Source organism: Antedon mediterranea, chromosome 2 (genome assembly GCF_964355755.1).
Source record: "Antedon mediterranea chromosome 2, ecAntMedi1.1, whole genome shotgun sequence".
In the NCBI taxonomy this organism is placed as follows: domain Eukaryota; kingdom Metazoa; phylum Echinodermata; class Crinoidea; order Comatulida; family Antedonidae; genus Antedon; species Antedon mediterranea.
The window spans coordinates 38,595,750-38,617,984 of NC_092671.1; the positions used below are offsets into that span (position 1 = coordinate 38,595,750).

The following is a 22,235-nucleotide window of genomic DNA, read 5'->3' on the forward strand; positions in this document are numbered from 1 at the left end:
TAGATTCGAAAGTGGAAAACAGTTTTATTACATAATGCCTTGGGTGTATCTGACGTGACAAGAGTGTCAATATAGCGACAGTGCCTTGGGTGTATCTGACGTGACAGAGTGTCAATATAGTGACAGTGCCTTGGGTGTATCTGACGTGACAGAGTGTCAATATAGTGACAGACGAATAACCCCGTGGTATTGGTCACCTCGATTCATTTGTGCACAAATACAGACCTATATATCGATCATTATCATTAAACCTACAATAGTCAATCACAATGTTATTAGTCTGTCCATGGTTTAACACACGCGATGCGTTCAATTTGTAATCCACTTGTATATGAATATTATATCGACATAGTGACCATTATATGTCGTCATGGCGAGTTACATTATCTTACCAATTTGACTTCACAAAAATTGCATGTCGACATGACGAGATAGTTTATCTTGCCAAGTTGACTTCCTAATACATGTCGACATTTCGAGATAAATTATCCTGAAAAGTCACGAAGTGGAAGTCACTTAGACGCTTTCGTACAAGCTATTGTGTTAAACAGACACTAAGCAAAAGATAATGCTTTTAAAACAGTGATTTTTATTCGGCATTTATGATTTTAATAACACTATTATATATCCTATTCACCAACTTTAGGTGCATGATAGCAGAAAGTTTAATTCAACAAAATGTCACTTTCCATTTTACAAACCAAACAACTAAATATAAATGTTTGCAAACATATCATAAATATGTTACAAATATATAAAACTAATAATATTATTAAATATATATAATATATATATTGCATAGTAATTAATTAATTACAATTAATCTGTAGGTGCTCAAGGCTTTACAAGCATTTTAACGAACAAAACGTAAAGCTTAGTTCCCACTAGCGACGTAACGCAACGTAAGTGATTTGACCAATCACAAGCGATGGATTATTCGAATAGTGGCTTGTCATTGGTCAACTCGCTTGCGTTGAGCGTGCGTCCTCGCGTTGCGCCCCTAGTGGGAACCACGCGTAAATCACTGGCCAATCACTTTACTGATGTAAATAAGGCACAATATGAATTTCCTATTGATACATTCGTATGTACATGATAAATAGGAAATTGTAAATTAAACAAATTATGAAGTGCATTCACATATAAGAAGCACTCGGGTAAAATTCGGAAGCATGATAGTATTGGTATGATGCAAAAGCATGTTCACACTGGTAAAATCTGGAATGGAACTTCCATCTATAGTAAAGTGTGTTTACATTGCTATTGTAAGGAAGCATGTTCACACTGGACCAGGTCCAATCTATAGTGAAGTGTGTTCACATTGCTATTGTGAGGAAGCATGTTCACACTGGTCAAATCTATAGTGAAGTGTGTTCACATTGATATTGTGAGGAAGCATGTTCACACTGGTCAAATCTATAGTGAAGTGTGTTCACATTGCTATTGTGAAGAAGCATGTTCACACTGGTAAAATCTATAGTGAAGTGTGTTAACATTGATATTGTGCGGAATCATGTTCACACTCGTCAAATCTATAGTGAAGTGTGTTCACATTGATATTGTGAGGAATCATGTTCACACTCGTCAAATCTATAGTGAAGTGTGTTCACATTGATATTGTGAGGAATCATGTTCACACTCGTCAAATCTATAGTGAAGAGTGTTCACATTGATATTGTGAGGAATCATGTTCACACTGGTCAAATCTATAGTGAAGAGTGTTCACATTGATATTGTGAGGAATCATGTTCACACTGGTCAAATCTATAGTGAAGTGTGTTCAAATTGATATTGTGAGGAAGCATGTTCACACTCGTCAAATCTATTCACATTGCTATGATTATGTTCACACACTAGTATATGGATTCAGAAACCTATGATGAGGTAGTATGTTAAAATTTAAATTACTATTGTGGCATGCTACAATCAGGAATGTGTTTTAATTGGTCAAACCTTAAAATGCGTTTACATCGCTATGATGTAGCTTGACATTTCTACAATGAAGAAATGTGTTCACCTTGCGATAACAAAACGCACCACATCATCAGAAAGTGTTCTTATTGGTAAAATCTAGCAATTCCCTTACATTGCACCATAATGAAAGCTTACGCTACATGCTGCTTGAACTATGACCTATTATTGCTCTACAAATTATATATATATAAAAAGAATAAATTGCACATTGTTAATCAACTGGTATAATGATTTAGGTTTTAAATTCTTTCAATCTCATTGTAATAGACAAAGCAAAAACAACATCTATATGATGATGGAAGGAGTGTGTTAGGGAATGAGTGATAAATAACAACAATAGCATGACTGGAGAAAAGACAACACACACATTGGAAGAAAACCATCATTTAGCCATACATAAATAATACAATAAATTAATACATCCTCATTTTGTTATAAATGTCACCAAATACATAAGTACCAATAATAACTAGACTAGTTAGGTTATCTGAGTAAAAACAATGAGCTATATAAAGCGTGGTTCCCACTAGCGACGCAAGGACGTAACGCAACGCAAGTGAATTGACCAATCACAAGCGATGGCTTATTCGCTTGTCATTGGTTAAAACGCTTGCGTTGCGTTAACGTCCTTGCGTTACGTTCTAGAGTCTGCTTGATTGAATATAAATACATTACAAAAGAAACAATGTTGAAATACAATAATACAAATAACCAAAATAATTGGTACAGTAATGTGACTTATTAGTATAGTTGTGATAGTGTATTCAAAATTCTGTATTAATTTGTTTGATTGGATATCAAAAAAATTAATTATTTCACCCTTTATTAAATAATACCATACAAAGTGGTACATTAATTGCCATAAAGATGTATTGTCTCCCTGAAAAAAATAATTCCTACAATATTTTTTTTTAATATGCCATTTTAATGCCAGCCAAGGGTTTTTGGTTGAATTTAATCATTTATTTTGTCATTTTATAATTTGTTTTTCTATGGAAGAGATTTACTACAAAATAACCTATTCAAAGTCTGATTTAATTAATCTTCATTTTTCATGTTTTTGGGGGACAATACATCTTTAAAGTTAGTTGTTACTTTTGATCTGTAGCCATACTTTCCCCTTCTTCATTGTGTTATTTTGGATAAAAAAAAGCTGCTCAGGAATTCAAACAGTTGTAAAAGCATATAAGAATCTACTTCCCTTATTACTGCATGTTACTGTTTGTATCTAAAACTGCGTTAATATATTGAAAGCTGACTCTCTCCATCCAAGTGACAGTGTTGGGTTTTATGTAACCACCTTCGTAGAAACCAAGATGGCCGCCATGTTTGGTTGTTACGTACATCGCCTTGTCTGCTGTTTTTATGTAGGAATCAGGCGTTGTGTTGTACTTTGGTGGAATAATGGCATCATCTTCAGAATTTAGCATCAACATTGGTATAGTCACCTTTAAAAACAAATTATTATAAAATAAGGCATAAATAAATCTAATCTAATTATCAAATAATATTATATAAACAGATAAATTTTAAAACTTTTTTACAGCCATGATAAAAAAAGCGAGGGCGCTATGACAATCAAAATATATTTCAAACCCAATAAATAGATGGAATTACACACAACTGTATATTTCAATATATTAGGGCTACTATCTATTTGACTAGAGAACCTTTGAAAAATACTACAGCAGACACCTAGGGACCCACTAAAAGAGGGGGGGGGGGGGGGGGGTGTGGTAACTGTTACTTAATATTGACCTTATTGACCTTCTCAAAACTTGAAAGTAAGTACATAAAATTACCTTGTGAATGTGATTACTAGAACTACACCAAGAATAGAAATCATCCAAATTATCAAATCCAAGCATTTTTCTAAAAAAAAGTAAAACAAATTCATTATAGTTTGCAGTGTCCCAAAAAACTATATGAAAATTAAAATATAGAATTCATTATGACATTGCACCTACTGTTTTTTATCCCGGAACAACTTCCCCCCGCCCCCACCCACACGAAAAATAAACCCCACATTTTTGCATAAGCTTGCATTACAAAATCCTTGTTTTTAACCATAGAGTGAATAGTATCCTTTTTTCACAGTGTTTTACACCAGTGGAGAGTACATTAGCTTACCTGTTTAAATGCTCATCTATATGTACTAAGCTGGTAGACTTAAAAATTTCTTCTACATCATACGAAACATCGGCACAACCATTTTTCTTCCTGAAAGCTGTAGCGCCCTCGCCAAATAACATATGGCTGTTGCGGCGGATGTATTTCTTTAGGTTTTCTGCCATCATGAAGCAGTATAAACGACGGAATCCGTCCCACTCGTGCAGAACATCCTTTGCCCTGAAATATTCAGTAAATAGTTTTTATTATATAACATCTAAACAAATTCCTGTAATTTGATTGGACGATTGTGGGTCAGATGGTGTGCAATAGTACGCACAATTGAACAGGCATTCAATAGTATATTTTTTCGTGTACGAAAAAAAAATCTTTTCGCAACATTTTTTTTAATACTATTGCTTTAGAAATACAACAGCACCACCTATTTTGTACTTTCGCAGTGAAACTTGAATGTTATGAAATATAACCTTTCATCATTCACCTCATGCCATTATTTGTACCATTACACTCATAAACATTCATTACTTGTATATTTTTTAGACAAATTGAGGTTACACAAATTATCTCTTGATGTTAGATTTTAAAGATCAAATTATGATTTCAATATTACAAAATTAATAAAAACTTACAATGTAATGTCATATCCTTGGCATATAGATAAGGCACACTCAAAGTGTTTCTGGCGCTGAGGTTTTTCACCTAGATACTTGACAACGATGTTAGCTCCCATGCTGAAGCCAACAGCTATCAGTTTAGATGACGCAAAGTTCTTCAAAACATAGTCAACCATTCCTGCATATTCCTCAGTACCACCTGGAAAAAAAACCAATATTAAGCAGTATTATAATGCACTTATTAATAAGCTAACTGAAAATGTATCTTAAGCTCTGTCTACACTATCAAAAACTAGTTTGACAAAAAAAGTGTGATGTGCCAAAATATGGTAGTGATATGACATCATCATGTCCATATATGGGCACATCACATTTTGTTGTCACATAGAGTTTGATAGTGTAGACAGAGCTTTACAAAGTGAGTGGGATTTGTATATAGAACAAAGGGTCACAGCAACAAAATGGAAAAACAGATTGTATATGCAGACTTTCTCACAAATGCGGTGGATTATCTACCTCATATAGCATCAGAGACTCTTGGAAAAAATGAAATATTGGGAGCAACACATAGAGGGCTATCATTTTTACAAAATATATCCATACTTAGAGGGTGCTATTAAAATAATTCTAGCACCAGTGGCCATATCATAGAATAGGATAGGCCATATGATAGAATAAAAAATAAATAAAAAATTAAAAAAAAAAAAGTCTTTGTTTATGTAGAGCATCTTGTGTATATGTTTGTCTTGTGAATGGGATTGCCACCTTTGAGAAGGATAGTGAATGAATTTCACTTGTGGTTATCCTTGGCAATTTGCCTAAAATGAGAATATCACCAATCACACTTAAGTATCATATTAAGTATTTTACTTAACTCAATAAATATTTAAGTATTTCCTTTAAATTGTATTCACTTAGATAGGAGATTTTTTTAATTTTAAGGGTTTTAAATGGTGAATTAGCCTAAGTGTGAATAGTGAATATGGCCACAGCATCTTTGGGAGGTCTGTAGCATTATCAACTTGCCATAAGTAAAGATCCTTGGAGTTGTAAGTTTGTGTGACTTTAGCACACCTAGATGGTTGAGCACTACCATTCGGTAGCCATTTTGTTGACCATACCATGCAAAAGTTTCTATGTAGGAATTATCACTTGTGTTAGCAATACCAGGTGCTATGCAAATTGTATAATCATCTGAAAAGATAACAAAAAAATGATTGTATTATTATATTACATAACCACATTTGTCAGTACTTTTCACTACCTGCTCAACACAAACTCATTTTAAGTAAATTTACAAAAACATTTAAAAAAGAATAAACCACCCTTGCTTACCGTTACTTGAATGAGTTTTTTCTGGCTCAAAAATATCAAAAGTAAATGTCGTCTTATCAGGTAAAACAACAATCTTTCTGGTTCTGCTTCTGGTTCTTTTTTTTATAGAATGCTTTTTAAAACGACCATGTTTGGCGTATATAAACGTCTGTAAATGCCCACTTTTCCCCCATAGTAAAGTTGGTTGATATCTGTGGAAAAGTTATGGAAATTAAACTAAGTTTAGAAATAGTTACTCTCAGAGGAACTGGTGATAAGCATTGAGCACACGAGCTACAATATGTTACAATAATTGCTTACATTTATGATTTTCAGTGGTGTAACAGCTATGAGTGCTCACTGGCTAAACCCAGGGGTCCCTTAAGCTCGGGGCCCCAGAGCATGAGCAGTCCAATGTAACTACTCAGCATTGGAAGGAAGGCCTCTAATCCTGTGCGTTATGCCACTGTGATTGTTACTTGGCCTACATTTTATCAATTATAAAAGTGTTAACTACTTACATTTCATTTAATATCGGACATGCTTTCTTTACTTCACAGTTGAACTTTGTTTCTTTGAACTTTACTGTTGGAGGTACAGCCCTTGTGTTCAGATTTAAAATCTTCATTAAAATGTACAGAATAATTGCCAGAGCAACAAGGTAGATTGAATCCATCCTGTCAATCTTTGAACCAATCAACTGCTACTAAAATGCCTATTCAATCATTCTATATAAAAAAAGAGATTCCACTTTATTTTTTTGTTGTCCTTTTTTCATGTGTATATCATGACGTTGATTGGGGCAGGGAGAGGATAACATCTAATCATGGATTAATTCCTTAATCCATGATCTAATCTAGCCATGGTATGATAGATAGGCTAGGCCATAGTCAATATGGATTACGGCCGCTTGTTCAATAACGGTAATTTGTATGGAACGCCGTGTGCGCTTTGATTGTCGTTGTTTTGTAATCTTTGATTGTCATTGTTTCGACAGGTTTTCTTTTTCTCAGACGTAAATAACAATCTACATTATTATGTAATATATTCTCTTTTTTTACAGATTGAATGTGATACGTTCTTTTAAACGAAATGGCGAATTGATGATTACTTACTTTAACTGTTCTAAATGATATACAATATATGTTTAATGAAGTCAATATTAAAATACACTGTGGTGTTTGTATTGTATATTAATATAATATATAATAAGCCAATTATTAAGAATAGTGTATATATTTTTTCAATAAAGTATCAAAATATATATATTTGTTATTGTATATTAATTAATTAGTAAAGTAACTACTGTAGTACGTGTTCGCAATCATAATTTAATTACAATAACATGATGACATCAATTTAATTATTTAATATAATATCCTAAATTGTTTTATACCTTCAGATATAAAAATATTGATCAATTTAAAATGAGTTTTAAATAATAAAATAAGATGCAAGTGTTTGTACGGTACGGTAATTAATTACGCGAATTTCTGCTAATAACTCGACTGGCGGCCGGCCAGGAACAGTGCTGTAAAAGGTCACGTTTTCGTCTCACGTTGCTTTATTGAAAACACAAACAATGTATTACAATGGAATATAACACACCCTATTACTAATAATAAAAACCAAGATTCGATAGTACAGTGTAAATGAAATATAAATATTCGGCAATACCGTACGTAAATTATTAATGCCATACTGTATAAAGATTCGATCGTATGTAAAATGAGATATAAATATTCGGCAATACCGTACTTAAATTATTATTGCAATACTGTATGAAGATTCGATCGTATGTAAATGAGATAAAAATATTACGTACGTAAATAGTGCAATACTGTATAAAGATTCGATAGTATGTAAATGGGATATTAATATTCGGCAATACCATACGTAAATTGTTAATGCAATACTGTATAAAGATTTGATAGTATGTAAATGAGATATAAGGATTCGGCAATGCCGTACGTAAATTATTAATGCAATACTGTATAAAGATTCGATAGTAGTAAATGAGATATAAATATTCGGCAATACCGTACGTAAATTATTAATGCAATACTGTATGAAGATTCGATAGTATGTAAATGAGATATAAAGATTCGGCAAAACCGTACGTAAATTATTATTGCAATACTGTATGAAGATTCGATAGTATGTAAAAGAGATATAAGGATTCGGCAATACCGTACGTAAATTATTAATGCAATACTGTATAAAGATTCGATAGGAGAGTGCTCAAGAAACGTCGGGTCAGTTCAACATTATTTTTTCCCTTCACTGCCAATGTATTTTTTTTTTAAAAGAGATATAAAGGTTCAATAGTACTGTAGATTATGATGCAAACGTAAATTATTAATGATTCGATAGTATGTAAATATATTTAGTTAGTTAATATTAAAATACAAATAAAATATACATTGATTTATCGGCAGGCAAACTTAATAATTATTATAGAATCATAAAGATTCGATAGTACATGATTTAGCTTTATTTATTGGTTTGACCATACATACAGCTGTAACTCAACTCGCCATAGGCCATGGTGTTGACAATGACAATCAAAGATTAAAGCGCACATGGCGTTCCATACAAATGACGATATTAAACAGGCGGCCGTTTTGGTTGGCGGCCGCTTCGACCAATATTGACTATGGCTAGGCTAGGCCGGCTAGGCTTTCTTAGCTATAGAGAGGGGGCCCATCTCAGCTCCTAAAGCTTGGTTCCCACTAGAACGTAACGCAAGGACGTAAACGCAATGCAAGCGTTTTAACCAATGACAAGCGAAGTTATAGACAGTTAGCAATCACAAGCGAATAAGCCATCGCTTGTGATTGGTCAATTCACTTGCGTTGCGTTACGTCCTTGTGTTGCGTCGCTAGTGGGAACCATGCTTATAACTAGGCTAGGCTAGGAATCACCAACCGGCCTGATATATTGCTTTAGAGGCCTAGCCTAGGCCATCCAGTGAGTCTATACTAGCTAGGCCTATCTAGCTAGCTAGCTAGGTAGGTGGTACTAACTACTTTTATTCTAATTCTACCTTTTACGCTTAACTAGGCCTAACCCCGGATGGATTCCACTTACCTCTCTTGTCTTAACTTATTATTGTCTTAAAATAAACCAAAAAGTAGCTCACGGTGGTGTGATGAGATTTATTACACAACAACTTTACATCCCCTATCTCTTTTATTATCAGCTCTACATCCGGAATCGTCCATTATTCCATAGGGGTTAAAAATAAGAGAAAAGAAGAAAAGAGACACGGAAAGTCGCGAACGATATTATTATTATTTATTCAGGCAAAAGATACATTTTACAAAATATAATACAAATCAACAAATTAAACAAACACAACGCAAAAGAAATATAAGTCACTAGCTGTCAGGAAAGCACAAAAGCAGCCTAAGCCACTGTCACCAATTAGGTGTGTACCTCCTCCAACCAGTGACTAATACAAATAATAGTAATAATAGATAATGATAAAGTTAATATCTTAAAAAAAAAAAATAAATGAAATTATATTAAGCCTATAGTTTATATATGTATATGCTAAATTAAATTATAAATAAACAACTATAAAATAAAATTATTTTTTAATTTACATTAAAATATGTTTTAAATGTTAATACTAAATTGAGTACAAAGTACTGTAATATTTCATCCCAATTGTTTATCCCAATTGTTTATTAACTTTATCAACGGGTAAGTAATGTTCCCTTAGGTTACTTTTAAATGTACTCCATTTTGATAAGATAAAAGCATTCTTAAATCCATGGGTAATGCATCCCAAAGTCTACAAAACCGTACAGGTAAGCAATGCAGTGCACTATCAGTCCGATAAATGTTAATATTTCCTGATGACGATGGTTTTTTTTTTTATATGTGAACTTTATTCAATCAATCGTACATTTGTTATAATGGTAACCACAATAAGGTATAATATTACAGTAGATTTTTACAAACAAAAAAAACAAGACCAATATAAATATAAATTATAAAATATATACAATGATTATTTACAGTAATGATAAAAATAAAAATTAATTGTTTACATTGACTATTATTGGAAACAGAAGTTGAATAATATTCAATGGTTAATATTAATCAGTTCATTTAAGTATTCATTGTTCATATTTAATGCTTTACATACAAATAATATGCTAAAAAAATCTCTGAGGGAGTTTAAGTCCATCATTTTTAGCCGAAGAAGTCTCTGATCATATGGCTGTTCAAGTCGATGTTGATGCAAAATCATTCGAGTCAATCATATCACGTCCGATACATCGGACGGACTGACATTTAAATCTAATCATAGAATATCTCTATGATTTCAATAGCAGTGACGTAAAATTTGATTATCATTTGAAAAGTTTGATTAGAAAAAATATAATATCGATATAATTATTATATAATTATATCGATATATGAAGTCTGAATAATGGGGGAAACATAGTCGGAAATTTTCTCTTTTTCTACGTTTATTCATTTCACATTCATTTATACTATTATACGAATCAAGTAATAGAGATAAAGTGTAATAGCCTCAATTTGAATTAGTCGCTATACAATTTTATGAATGTGTATAGCCAAAATTATGTTGTTTTTTTTTGTTTCCGATCCTGCTAACTAATGAGGACAACCTAATACTGAAAATTGTTTTAACGATTTTAATGTCACGTCACAATGTGTATATTTATGTGAGAAATGAATTTACAACACGTGCCATTTTGTAGACCCGGTTTCACACTGCATTTCAACGGCGCATGAGTGTGGTGGACGCGCGCATCATAACTTTGATGATTTATTACCAAATTTAATAATTAGTAACATGCAAACAAACTCATCTTTGCTCGAAAGGTCCACATGTACAAATTAAGGTTTCCATTTATAATGATGGGCGGCAATGGCTATAATATTCTAATGCGAACTAAATAAAGTTCATATACATAATTTTTTTAATACATTTTATAATTTCATATAATATCTCTATAAATCCGTCTAGACATAAATTTGCTATTGGGTGAAACATGCTCACAAGCGATTTCGTTACCGTAGAAACGACCTTCGTGTGTCTGTGTGAACGACTACTGAGAAGGACATAGAAGTAACGTGATCTGTTTAACACGCTTCATAGCGTGTAAAAACGAGATATCGTCTGCCTGTGTGTTCATGCAGCCTGTCAACAAACCTCAGTTTGAACAGGATTTTGGAATTGTTGGACTTTGTTTGAAACATTTTGTTGAGTTTTTGCCGTGTCTTCCATTTGAAAATGCAATAACTTTGTTGAAAACAATGAAGTTACTTCTGTAATTATAATAACACTTTTGCAAGAACCATCGGTGAATGTTTTCAAACTGGTGTAAAAAATTGCTCAAATTCGCTCAGTGTAAAAGCGGCCTAGCTTGATGACCGTGTACACACAATAGACTGTTCCTGCTGCGTCGTGTGAATGCGGTAATCAGCTATCGCACAAGCCTGGCCAAATGAACAGTGTGTTGCAAGTTTTACGCTCGAGTTTGTGATCGTCACAGTATTGCATAAAAAAACAACCGGCTTTTAAAGTAAACAATTTACAATGGCAAGTCAACTTGAAACTTTAAATATTTCTCTTGCAATTATGGAATTTGTTACTCAATGGCAGATGCAACAAAGACAAATAGATGCTAGGCTGTTACTTCTCAGACGAAGAAGAAGAAGAGTTGCTTGCCAGTTGAAAACTATGATTGAAAAAATGTACCCACCACCACCAACTGATGAGGAAGTCGAAGAGGCAGAAACATCATCACCACAGGAGTCGAGTAAGAGAAAGTATAAGAAAAGAGCAACAAAGAAAAAACAAGTTACTCCAGAAAGTATTGATGGCATAAATCCTAAGCCAAGAGCTTGGACTTTAACAAAAGAAAATCACTGGTTTGAGAATGATGTTCCGCAATTCACAGATTTGGAATTCCTCGAGCACTTTCATGTCAGTCGGAAAACTTTTAAACTCATTTGCGACCATCTTCAAAGCGATCTCACCAAAGCTCACACGAACATGCGGCAAGCAATCAGCGTGGAGAAGCGTGTTGCTGTAAGTTTATACATGTTGGGGAAGTCAAAAGCGTGCACCTACAGGAACATTGCTGATTTGTTCTCCATGGGGAAGAGCACTATTGGTGGTACATTGTATGACTTCACTAAAGCAGTCTGCAAACGTCTTCTGCCATTGATCAGATTTCCCTCAGAAGAATCAATGAGCGACATTGGAAAAGGATTCAACTCTGCCGTCGGGTTTCCAGATTGCATCGGTGCACTTAACTTTATCCACATACCTCTTTTTACGCCATTAGGTTCAAGTCTACCGACGGACTACTTGAACGAAAATGGCTGGTATTCCATGATCTTGATGTGTGTGACCGATCATCAAAATCGATTTACTTACGTTAAAAGCGGTTTCCCGGGCAAGTTGGACAATTTGGGTATATTCAAAGAAAGCAGTTTAAATCAACTCGCTACCGATGGAAAGATTGTACCAGAAAGTCAGGATGTACATTTGGTGGCGGATGTCGATATGCCATTACAAAATTGGCTTTTAACACCATTTGTGGATGATGGTAGCTTAAACGAGGTTCAGAGACTGTATAATAAAAGACTGCATTCTGTACTTGATTTCTCACAGACAGCAATGGAGAAACTTAAAGGACGTTGGGGGTTCCTTTTAAACAAATGCAACAAGAAACTTGACAGAGCGGCAAACATCTTCATAACCTGTTGTATTTTGCATAACATATGTGAGGAACATGGCGACGGATTTCTTGACAGTTGGATGAACGAAGTGAGACTAGCCGATGCAGCAGCACCTCAACAGCCAATTGGGGTTCCGTTTGCGGACGATTGTTCAACGGATGCGTTGGTGAAACGGAATGAAGTTGCCTACAACTTGCAGACTCTAGGAATAGTAGACATGAACATAGAGATGGAAATGAACCAGCCATAAACTGTTAATCCCAGGAAAAAATTAATCTGTTCTAAAAAAAATGATTTGTTTTCACTTTTAATAATCAGTTTTTATTTAACAATTTTTATAAATGATTGTTAAAAAAAATTATTTTCAGTTTTGATAATCAGTTTTTATATAATTGTGCACTAAAAATGTTGTCAAAGTGATATGCTATATTATAGTTATTTGGAAACTGTAATCCTAAAGCCCTGTCTACACTATCAAACTTTATGTTACAAAAAATGTGATGTGCCCATATATGGACATGATGTCATATCACTACCATATTTAAGCATATCACTACCATATTTGGGTACATCACACTTTTTTTGTCAAACTAGTTTGATAGTGTAGACATAGCTTAAAGTAGCAAAGGTGCGACACTTCCTGTGTCAATATTCCTTCCATATTAATCAACATATGCTATCAGGCCAATTAATGGACCTATAAATTAGATTTTATTTATATTAAATAAAATTTAAAGGTCCATGGTTGAACAGACATATTTTGTAAAATATGTTTAAAACATTTAATTTCAGTGCCATCAGAATTGCATGTTTTTAATCATCATTAAGCAAGGTACCAAAATGAATGATGGTTAAAGATATATTGTCCCTCTAAAAAAAATTTTTTCTTTATTGTTCTTGAATATGCCATTTTAATGTAACATAATAGTTAATCACTTCGACCAAAAACTGGATCAAAAAAAAAAAATAATAATTTCCCTGAAAAAAATTTAATTTAAAGCAAAATATACTCCAAACTCCAAGTCCAATTTTATTAATCTTTGATTTTAATGTTTTTGGGGGACAATACATTTTTAACATTTCAGACATGAAACTTATTTTTTGTTTATTTGGCCTAAAATGCTGCAATTGTGATGCATTATGCAAACAAATGTAACGACCCATTACAAAAATAATATTTATCAAGCTTATGTATTTACACGCTTATTGTACAAACAAGTACAGTATTTCTTGTTTATTCAATGTAAATAAAAAAAAGTTACGGAAATATTGTGTTTAATTTTATTTTGTACAAACTATACAGTATCAACAATGATAAAATAATAAATAAAACCCTTTTACAATTAATATTTTGACTTGGATTAAGTTTGGAAACGTGACTTCTCTAAGATAAGATAAGATAAGATAACTTTTATTGATCCTCAAAAAGGAAATTCATTGCTCGTCATAATAACAAAGACACAATACAAATATAGCATAAAACCATTCATATAAAAACATCTAAAAAATACAAAATAATATTATCTTCTTGACTTCCTGTTGTACTGGATGATACCGGAGGGAATAAAGGATTTGGCATATCGATTTGTTTTCACACTGAGGAGCCTCAATCTACCACTTGGATTAAGTTGGTCTATGATTACTTTGTGGAGAGGATGAGAGGCATCCGACTCAATGCGTTAAGCAGGGGACATGGGTCTAGGTAGGTAGGATCTGTGGGTAAGGGTGTGGAAGTAGGTAGAAGATGGGGTGTTAGGTGGGTAGGTCATGAAAATGTATAATTTATACAATTTAAACCAAAATCACTGAATAATTTTCAGTTACAGTGCTCACATGATGAAATTAATAATTCTATATTTACACATGCGAATGTTATTTTAATGGCTGGTTGCGCGCAGATCATTTAATTATATGTAAAATTAAATATTGATATTTAAAATTCTAAATAGATTCTCATGAATCTTTTGTTGAAATTTAATAATTGTTATTATTCTCGACATACTACTATATCTATAAATATAGATAAATTTTGAAAACTTTGACAGAATATTCAAAATAAATAATTATTATTTTGACAATAAATAAAAAATCATGTTTTTAAATGGATTTACAACAGAGAAAATCATAGTTGCATTGAATTGAATATCATGTAATAATATAAAAATAAATCAAAGATGCTTAAATTAATAATACCGATCACGGCCGTTGGTTGGTAAGGTTTCAACCTGACCATTTTTTCACAGAGGCGTTTGACAACCCAGCGGCTTGAATAGAGATTGTTCCCTTTTCTTGCGAAAACCGGACCACTTTATTTCTCGTGGCTACATCACTGCTGATTGATGGTTGACATGCTTGCTTACCAATTACAGAGTTCATTGGTTCATATCCAGTCCCAAGATTTTTATGATGGTGGGAAAATTCAGCACCTATCTAAGCCTCATATGAGACTACATGTGTTAGAAAAAGATGGGTTTGCCAATCAATTCATTCATTTATTTAACCTAATATTTATAGAATGTGATCCTAAACTGATAATCAAGGGGCCCTCATATAAAAAAAAAAAATAAAATATTAAAATACATTTGATTGTTTCCAAATGAAAGCTATAATTTGTTTTTAAAACGTTGGCTGTTGTTGGCACATTTGTCCTACAACCTGCGCCATCATCCCAAGCATGTTTTGAAAAAACTGGTGTTCGTTCTCGGCCCGCCGCCTGTCAATCTCCATCCGCTTACAGTCTATTTCCAACGCTTGCATTTGATTTTCTACTATTTTTTTTAACGAATCCTTTATTATTTCAATGTTATTATTGTCATTTTCTTTCCGTATTTCTGGACCTGGTGCAGTTGTTGGTTGTTGTTGATGATTTTGGCTTCTCGCATTTGAATTTGGTTGTTGAGAGGGTGGGGCAAACTCACTTTGCAATTGAGGTGTATCAGTTGATCTAAAAAAGAGAAACAAAAATCTTTTTTATATTTATTTTATTTTATTTCAACTATTATAGGATGCCTTCAAAATATTTAGATATAAATATATACATAAAAACAATAGGAAACATACAAGAAATGGCAAAATTAAATAGCTTTAATAAAGAACTTTAGATCTAAAAATTGACAAACTGTCAAAAAAAATATTGATAGTAAAGCATGGATAATCTTTGAATAAAAGCATTTTAAGTTTAAAAAGATGAATATCCAGTTCCAATTATTTTCAAAAATATTGATGCACTGATTAAAAAACAGTACTTGCCCTTCTAACTTTCTCTTTTTACTCTTTCTTGGTGTGATGCTCATTCTTGCCATAAATGACTGCGCCCATTTTTCTGTTAAATCAATATTTCCTCCATTTTCCCGCATGACAGAAGAATCGTGTTGTTCTACCATTCCACGGGCTGCTCCAAGAACAATTCTTCGGGTGATGGGTACTCCGTTTGTCTGAAGTCTTCGTATATAGTCTTGAATACGTTGATCAAGCTCGCTACCAAGGAGAGGGGGTCTTCCTCGGTTACCAATCGGTAAGTTTGTAATTGTATCTCCGTCTTTGCAAACAGCTAATTGCTTTTGGTACGCTTCTTTAAAAGCTCTCACTGTACTTTCATTCATTTTCTTTCCAAGTTCAGAACTAAATTTCCTGCAGGCGCTTGTGATGCCGTGGTCTGTAGCGTGCTGCCCGATACGAGCTCTAATTTCTGGATTATAAATAACATACGGCCCACGCTTTTTCTTTCCCTTGCTCCGATGAATGATCTTATTGACGGCTGCATTTGCAGCTCGCATTTCTGCAGCCCGTTCCTCAGAATCCTCGTCCTCTGGGTCTGGCAGGTCAGAGTTCAGTACTTCGTCATCAGGACCTGCCTCTCCATTTTCGAGAAAATATGGAAGGGACATATTTACCTACAAATAAATCCTTTCCTCAAACAGAATAAAACCTAAAAATAAATTATATAATAATATGTAAATAATAAATAGGGGAGAGATGTTTATATTCATTATTATTTTTTAACAACTGGTGTCCAGGGAAAGATTTAAAGTTCATACATCCTATTTTTACTGTATTAAAAAAAAATATAGTACAGTATAATATGATCATAGTTTTTAAGGTAGTTTAACTAATAAGGTCACACGGAAATATTGACCTCTCACACCACAAATATTTGTATGCTCTGAATGAATAATGAAGTTTGTTCTTCAAGGAGACCTCTGTCTGTGTGCCAGTCTCTGGCAGCCGCCTTACTTAGCCTATGGAGGTATAAAAATAGATACCTCCATGCTTAGCCAGGTTTGAGTAGCTAGGCTATAATACGTAATACAATTGGCCTAACTAAGGCATTACGACAAGGTTAGACATGATCATACACAAATATATCTCTTGCTCACAGCAGAATCGATGATTATTTATTTCAAGAAGAAATCACATCTCTTACTTTGGTTGAGTAAGCAGGGATTCTCAAAACAACAATTTAAAGTACTGTACGTGTTCTGATGTTGTGAGCTGCAGCTATTCTGGGTTATTTATTTTCTTATGAGCGCCCTCTCTGGAATGATCTCTGATTAATTATTGTTGGTGGTAATATAAGTTGCTCCTCACAGCATACAAACATTTGTCGGCAATGGATGAATTGGATGCAATAGCACATTGTTTTATAGAGTTGTGAAAAGCACTTTTCCACACGATTATGGTGCAAATATTTATCAGTAAAATACTTAAATATCTGGAATGTTGCATCGATTTGATGACCGCATTAAACATTAATGTTCAGTGACTGTTACAACACAATAAACACTTCAATAAAGAAAGACTGAGTTTGTTAATTCATTAATAAAACTTTATTTGATTGAGTTTGAAAATATGATTGATTAAAGCATGCTTCAATTTGAAAAATGAAGTAATGTTTTAGTTAGCACGATGCTACACAAAAATTAAAAATGCATTGCTATGTACAAGTAACCAGGAAGGTTGTATACCTCCCCTCCCTGGTACAACCCTACAGTAGATTGTAGCTTAGTCGTCACTTGGGTAAAACCATTCGTATTATTACTTAAATTACATGTATTATTACAGTATTTTGAGCATATTATATAAATTTTATACAGTATTAATTGCATCCGAGTAATGTTTTATTTACATGGCTATTATTATCGCAATGATATGCTACCTAAAGTGTTATATAAACTCAGTTCATGCAAAATTATTGTTGTTCTATTGGGAGAAAAAATATACAGTGTCATGAAAAATGATCAGAGTAGGCCTACAGAGTTCTGTTGGGTCATGTGACCAATAATCTGCGACATCATTGTCAGCATTCCGTGGAAGAATTGTCGTTCAGAATCTATGCGTTGTTTTTCTAATGCAACACTTTGTCTTTCAAGATCAACCATAGTCTCAAATAGATCGGTGAGTTTTTCTTTTTGCTTATTAGCTTCGTTACTTTCCGCCAATTTTCGTTTTCTTGGGTTACACGACTTCCTCTTATTGACTTCTTGAACATCTGGCAGTGGTTTCTGTTGTTGGACTTCTGCTGCGGGCAAGTATTCGTTAGTGGTGACGTCGTCAATATTAGTTTCAACACCATTACTGTTGCAAGTGTCTTCAGGTGTTGGACTTAGTTGGTTGTTGGTTGGACTACCATTCTCAAGTCCACTGAAAATAAAAATATAAATCTATTTTATTATTAGGTTTGGCATCCAGAAAGTACAACAAATGAACTTCTCAAACTTTTAAATCATAACCTAAGCTAAGGAGTTTAATACAAATAGGTGGAAATTCACTTTTGGTAAAGTCTACTGTATAGAGTATCACGGTGTGACATCACAACGATAGAGGGCGCTGCATGGTTGCTAGCCAACCAAAAAATGTGTTCAACGCTACTATGTTGATAAACTGTAAAGATTTGTATTTCTATCAAATTATGTATCTGAATAAATAGATTTATTAAAAAACAAATATTTAGTGATCTTTTGAAATTTTAGTTTGTTTTTATTGAAAATTACTAAGTTTTAAAATGACTATTCTAAACTATTGCTGACCTTGGAGTCAGGTTGAACACATTTTTGGTTGGCAGCGCCACCTACCGTCGTGACGTCAGCATCGCGATACTCTATACTGTATTTGTTAGGATACGGTTTTCAGGAAATGATTTGGCATGTCAGTCACTTTATATGGATTTAAGCGGGGGATAAACAGGCTTTAGTGGCCCCCACCCACAAAATTTAAGACAGGTTTTTAAAAAATAAAATAATGACTACTTTTATTTTAATGCAACCAGACGTATCATTTTTATCATTTATGATTGTGACATTGTCACTTAATTGCGTCAAAAACATATTTTTTTGCCTTTAGTTAAAGGAGCTTTTTTTTTGTATAGATTTAAAGCAATCATAATAATAATAATAAACAGTATTTATATAGCGCCTAATAGATCACTGACCCCTCTAGGTGCTTTACATAGGACCTTAACTAATGGTAATAAACTATCCCCCGCCGGACACCATTCCAGTATTTCTTAGTCGAGGTTTCGGGGATATGAAATCATGAGAAATCAGGAGAAATAGTTGGAAAAGCGGACAACTTCTTATCAGGAATAAATCGGAAAGTCTGTAAGTATCCCACTTAAGTTCCTTGTCACCCAAAATAAAGATTTTAGGACATCAAATTTGCGATAAACAACATCATCAAAGGACCTTTTAAAGATGATTTCAGCAGCATCCAGTAAACTCTCATCTTCCAAATCTTGATGAGAACAAAAACTTGACATCGAGTCCAAAACATTTGCATTTCGAGTTGACGGATGAGATTCCAATACCGCTTCAACCTCGGGGAAATAATCACGAGCATTTCTATCCGTCATCGGTGCATCATCGCTCTTTAACGCTTTCTTATGTTTAAAGTAAGCTGTCTTAACATTTGCCATTTTGCTTTTGTAATCCGCTCCTGTCCGGTTCTTATACCCCAATGCTTTCATTTTTTCTGCTATTCCTTCCCAGATACTATGATGGCAAAATGTTGACTCAAATTTTTCTTGGAATTCATCCAATCCCCATATTCTTATCAGAGTTTGTACTTCATCTCTGTGGAATATCTTCCTTCTTTGTTTTTCATGCTCTTCCGTTGCTTTTGTATTTTCCAATTCTAGGCTTGATGTCATTTCTTCTTGCTCAGCCATGATGAAAGGTATTAAAATGACTCCTATTGTCTGTCTACATTAAGTTGTGTAGCAGAACTGATGTTATGTTAAGAAAATAGTGGAAATGATATAGGTTGAATATAAATATACACCAAACTAGAGAGAGGACCAACCGACTTCGCACCACTAGCAGAGGTTATTTTCCTCGCCGTACTATTTCATTGAAAGTTTAAAAAACAAAAAGGGCAAGGCCTAGCCTTGGCTAGTTAAACAAGCTATTTAAGTTAAATACAATACAGTATTATCATTCCTATCTAGACGAGCTTACACACAATTCCTAGTCCTAGATTATTATTGTAAAACCCTTTAGTAAAAATGTCAAAAAAAAAGGTAACAAGGATACAAATAAAAATGTTTCAAGAACGTCAGATTCTTTCATCCCATTCATGCATGCAGCAACAGCTCCTCACCACTCAGAGCTAGCTGCTCAAGAAAACATTTATAGCGCCACCACCCGGCGAAAAAATATTCACACGTACACTTGTACTTTTCTCTCTACACATTATCTCGACTCTTGTTACACTTTCAAACTAGTTTGACAAAAAAGTGTGACGTGCCCAAATATGGCAGTTGATATGCTTAAATATGGTGGCGATATGACATCATCATGTCCATATATGGGCACATCACCTTTTGTTGTAACATAAAGCTGATAGTGTAGTGTAGACAGCTGGTACGGGGGGGGGGGGGGAGAGTGTGGGCTAAGTTTGGGATGGGAGGAGGAGGAAGAGTTGGTGCTAGACTGAAGCCGGGACTGAAGTGAAGTAGTAACGTTTAATTAAAAATAGATAATCAATAGTTTATATAAAGTCCTTGTACCACCTGAAAGAAAAAAGTACGCATACTTACTGTTCAGTGTTTTCCGATGTTTTTTTCTTTTTAATAAGCGGAATGGGAAACTTTTGTTCTTCGTCTATGTATAAAGCAAATCCGTTGTAGAAACTATCATGGGACGCGTCATTGACGGAAAACGCACATGTGTCTGGTCGCGAAAAAATGTCGTGCATCTTTGTCCAGTACGTCCAATTTGGCGTTGCACCAGTAGACAGGAACTCCTTTTTGTATTTAAAGTAATGTGCTTTGAGATTTAACACACGTCTTTTTAACTCGATGTCTGGTCGGTTGTATCCTCGGCTTACCATTCTATAACCAATGTCACTCCATATTTTATTGTGACGAGTTGACCTAAGAAATTGGTTTTGAATTTCTGCAGCTCCCCAGATATTTATAAGAACTTTTGATTCTTCGATACCAAAGTTTTTAGCTCTTCTATAGAGCTGCTGATCGCTAAAAATCGAGCTCATTTTATTTTGTACCCTTGTTGTCTCGCTTTAATAGACAATTAATAGTGCGTTATTTTTTGGAGGTTTGAAGTATGAATATTATTGGATACATCCATAAAGATTGTTATCAGCCCATTGTGTATAATCGTTTATCTAACTCATTATAAATAATGATACCAAATGGTCGTATACTTTAAGGCTTATCTTTAATTACACTTCTGGTAATGTGCATTACTGAGGTCACGAGGTTTAAATACGCGCACTGTGTCCACAGAGAAGTTGTTAAACTGCCATAAATCTGTAGCGGCAGCTACTAATGTTTTTCCACTTCAAGCCTACTTTGACCAAAGTTCACGGCTTAAGTCATGTGGTTAATTAGGCCTATATTAATTATCGAATGAACGGCCTCTTTCATCAACTGATTGCAGAATCTAGGGTCAGGTCAAGCGGATGTGCCGTCGTAGGGACTTTGAAGCCCGAATGAGAGCGAAGGCTATTCTGTTTGGCCGACATTATTTTCAGTGTTGATGATACAGACCACATTAAAATAACTATAAAAACATGTTTATTTGTAAACTTTTGAATGAAATGAGGTTTTATATCAACAAGGTTTATGGAGAGTTTATATATACAGCATTTAAAACATTAATCGTTGTCCCTTTACTTACAAGTGTTAATATCAATGGCGCCGAATGTGGCTTCTGATTGGTCAGTTGTTTGTTGTACGATTAAACGCGTTACGCGATGACGTCACAAGTGTCAACGTAAAAACAGAAAACGCATGAGAAAAGATAATATTTTCATAGTTTATTAAAAAACATATTTTAAAAAATATAAACAGTTTCTGTAGTTATATTACAAGGTTAAGATTTACTATTTAGTACTGTTTGATGGAAGTTGTTAGATTTAATTATTGCACTATCGTCGTAATAAGGATTGTATCAGCTGCATCACCGTTTAACATTTACTGTTGAGTAACTTTACAGTAGTAATCCAAGAAGCACC

The 22,235-nt window shown here is 33.8% G+C and overlaps 4 protein-coding genes across 7 annotated transcripts; 1 reads left to right on the forward strand and 3 right to left on the reverse strand.

Annotated features, from left to right (window-relative positions):
- Nucleotides 1–569: 569 nt before the first annotated feature.
- LOC140041014 (monoacylglycerol lipase ABHD2-like) lies at nucleotides 570–9,209 on the reverse strand. The gene is made up of 8 exons (XM_072087372.1): nucleotides 9,123–9,209; nucleotides 6,554–6,760; nucleotides 6,054–6,244; nucleotides 5,745–5,912; nucleotides 4,734–4,917; nucleotides 4,105–4,323; nucleotides 3,777–3,846; nucleotides 570–3,422 (listed from the first exon to the last, which is right to left on the reverse strand). Exons 2-8 carry the CDS (start codon nucleotides 6,706–6,708, stop codon nucleotides 3,180–3,182), a joined length of 1,230 nt encoding a protein of 409 aa, XP_071943473.1. The 5' UTR covers nucleotides 6,709–6,760; nucleotides 9,123–9,209; the 3' UTR covers nucleotides 570–3,179.
- A 2,015-nt stretch (nucleotides 9,210–11,224) lies between these two features.
- On the forward strand, nucleotides 11,225–14,097 carry LOC140041011 (uncharacterized). Its single transcript, XM_072087365.1, has one exon. The coding sequence runs from the start codon at nucleotides 11,614–11,616 to the stop codon at nucleotides 13,012–13,014; it is 1,401 nt and encodes a 466-aa protein (XP_071943466.1). The 5' UTR covers nucleotides 11,225–11,613; the 3' UTR covers nucleotides 13,015–14,097.
- LOC140041017 (uncharacterized) lies at nucleotides 14,051–17,436 on the reverse strand. Of its 4 annotated transcripts, none has more exons than XM_072087375.1 (3): nucleotides 17,120–17,436; nucleotides 16,014–16,692; nucleotides 14,051–15,708 (listed from the first exon to the last, which is right to left on the reverse strand). In XM_072087375.1, the coding sequence occupies exons 2-3, from the start codon at nucleotides 16,649–16,651 to the stop codon at nucleotides 15,381–15,383; spliced, it is 966 nt and encodes a 321-aa protein (XP_071943476.1). In that variant the 5' UTR covers nucleotides 16,652–16,692; nucleotides 17,120–17,436; the 3' UTR covers nucleotides 14,051–15,380. The 4 variants fall into 4 exon arrangements, with proteins under 4 accessions (XP_071943476.1, XP_071943478.1, XP_071943479.1 ...); XM_072087377.1 differs by lacking the exon at nucleotides 17,120–17,436 and adding an exon at nucleotides 16,962–16,974; XM_072087378.1 differs by lacking the exon at nucleotides 17,120–17,436 and adding an exon at nucleotides 16,900–16,953.
- Nucleotides 17,437–17,574: 138 nt separating this feature from the next.
- On the reverse strand, nucleotides 17,575–20,366 carry LOC140041020 (uncharacterized). The gene is made up of 3 exons (XM_072087381.1): nucleotides 20,291–20,366; nucleotides 19,445–19,983; nucleotides 17,575–18,404 (listed from the first exon to the last, which is right to left on the reverse strand). The coding sequence occupies exons 2-3, from the start codon at nucleotides 19,924–19,926 to the stop codon at nucleotides 18,002–18,004; spliced, it is 885 nt and encodes a 294-aa protein (XP_071943482.1). The 5' UTR covers nucleotides 19,927–19,983; nucleotides 20,291–20,366; the 3' UTR covers nucleotides 17,575–18,001.
- Between the last annotated feature and the right edge of the window lie 1,869 nt (nucleotides 20,367–22,235).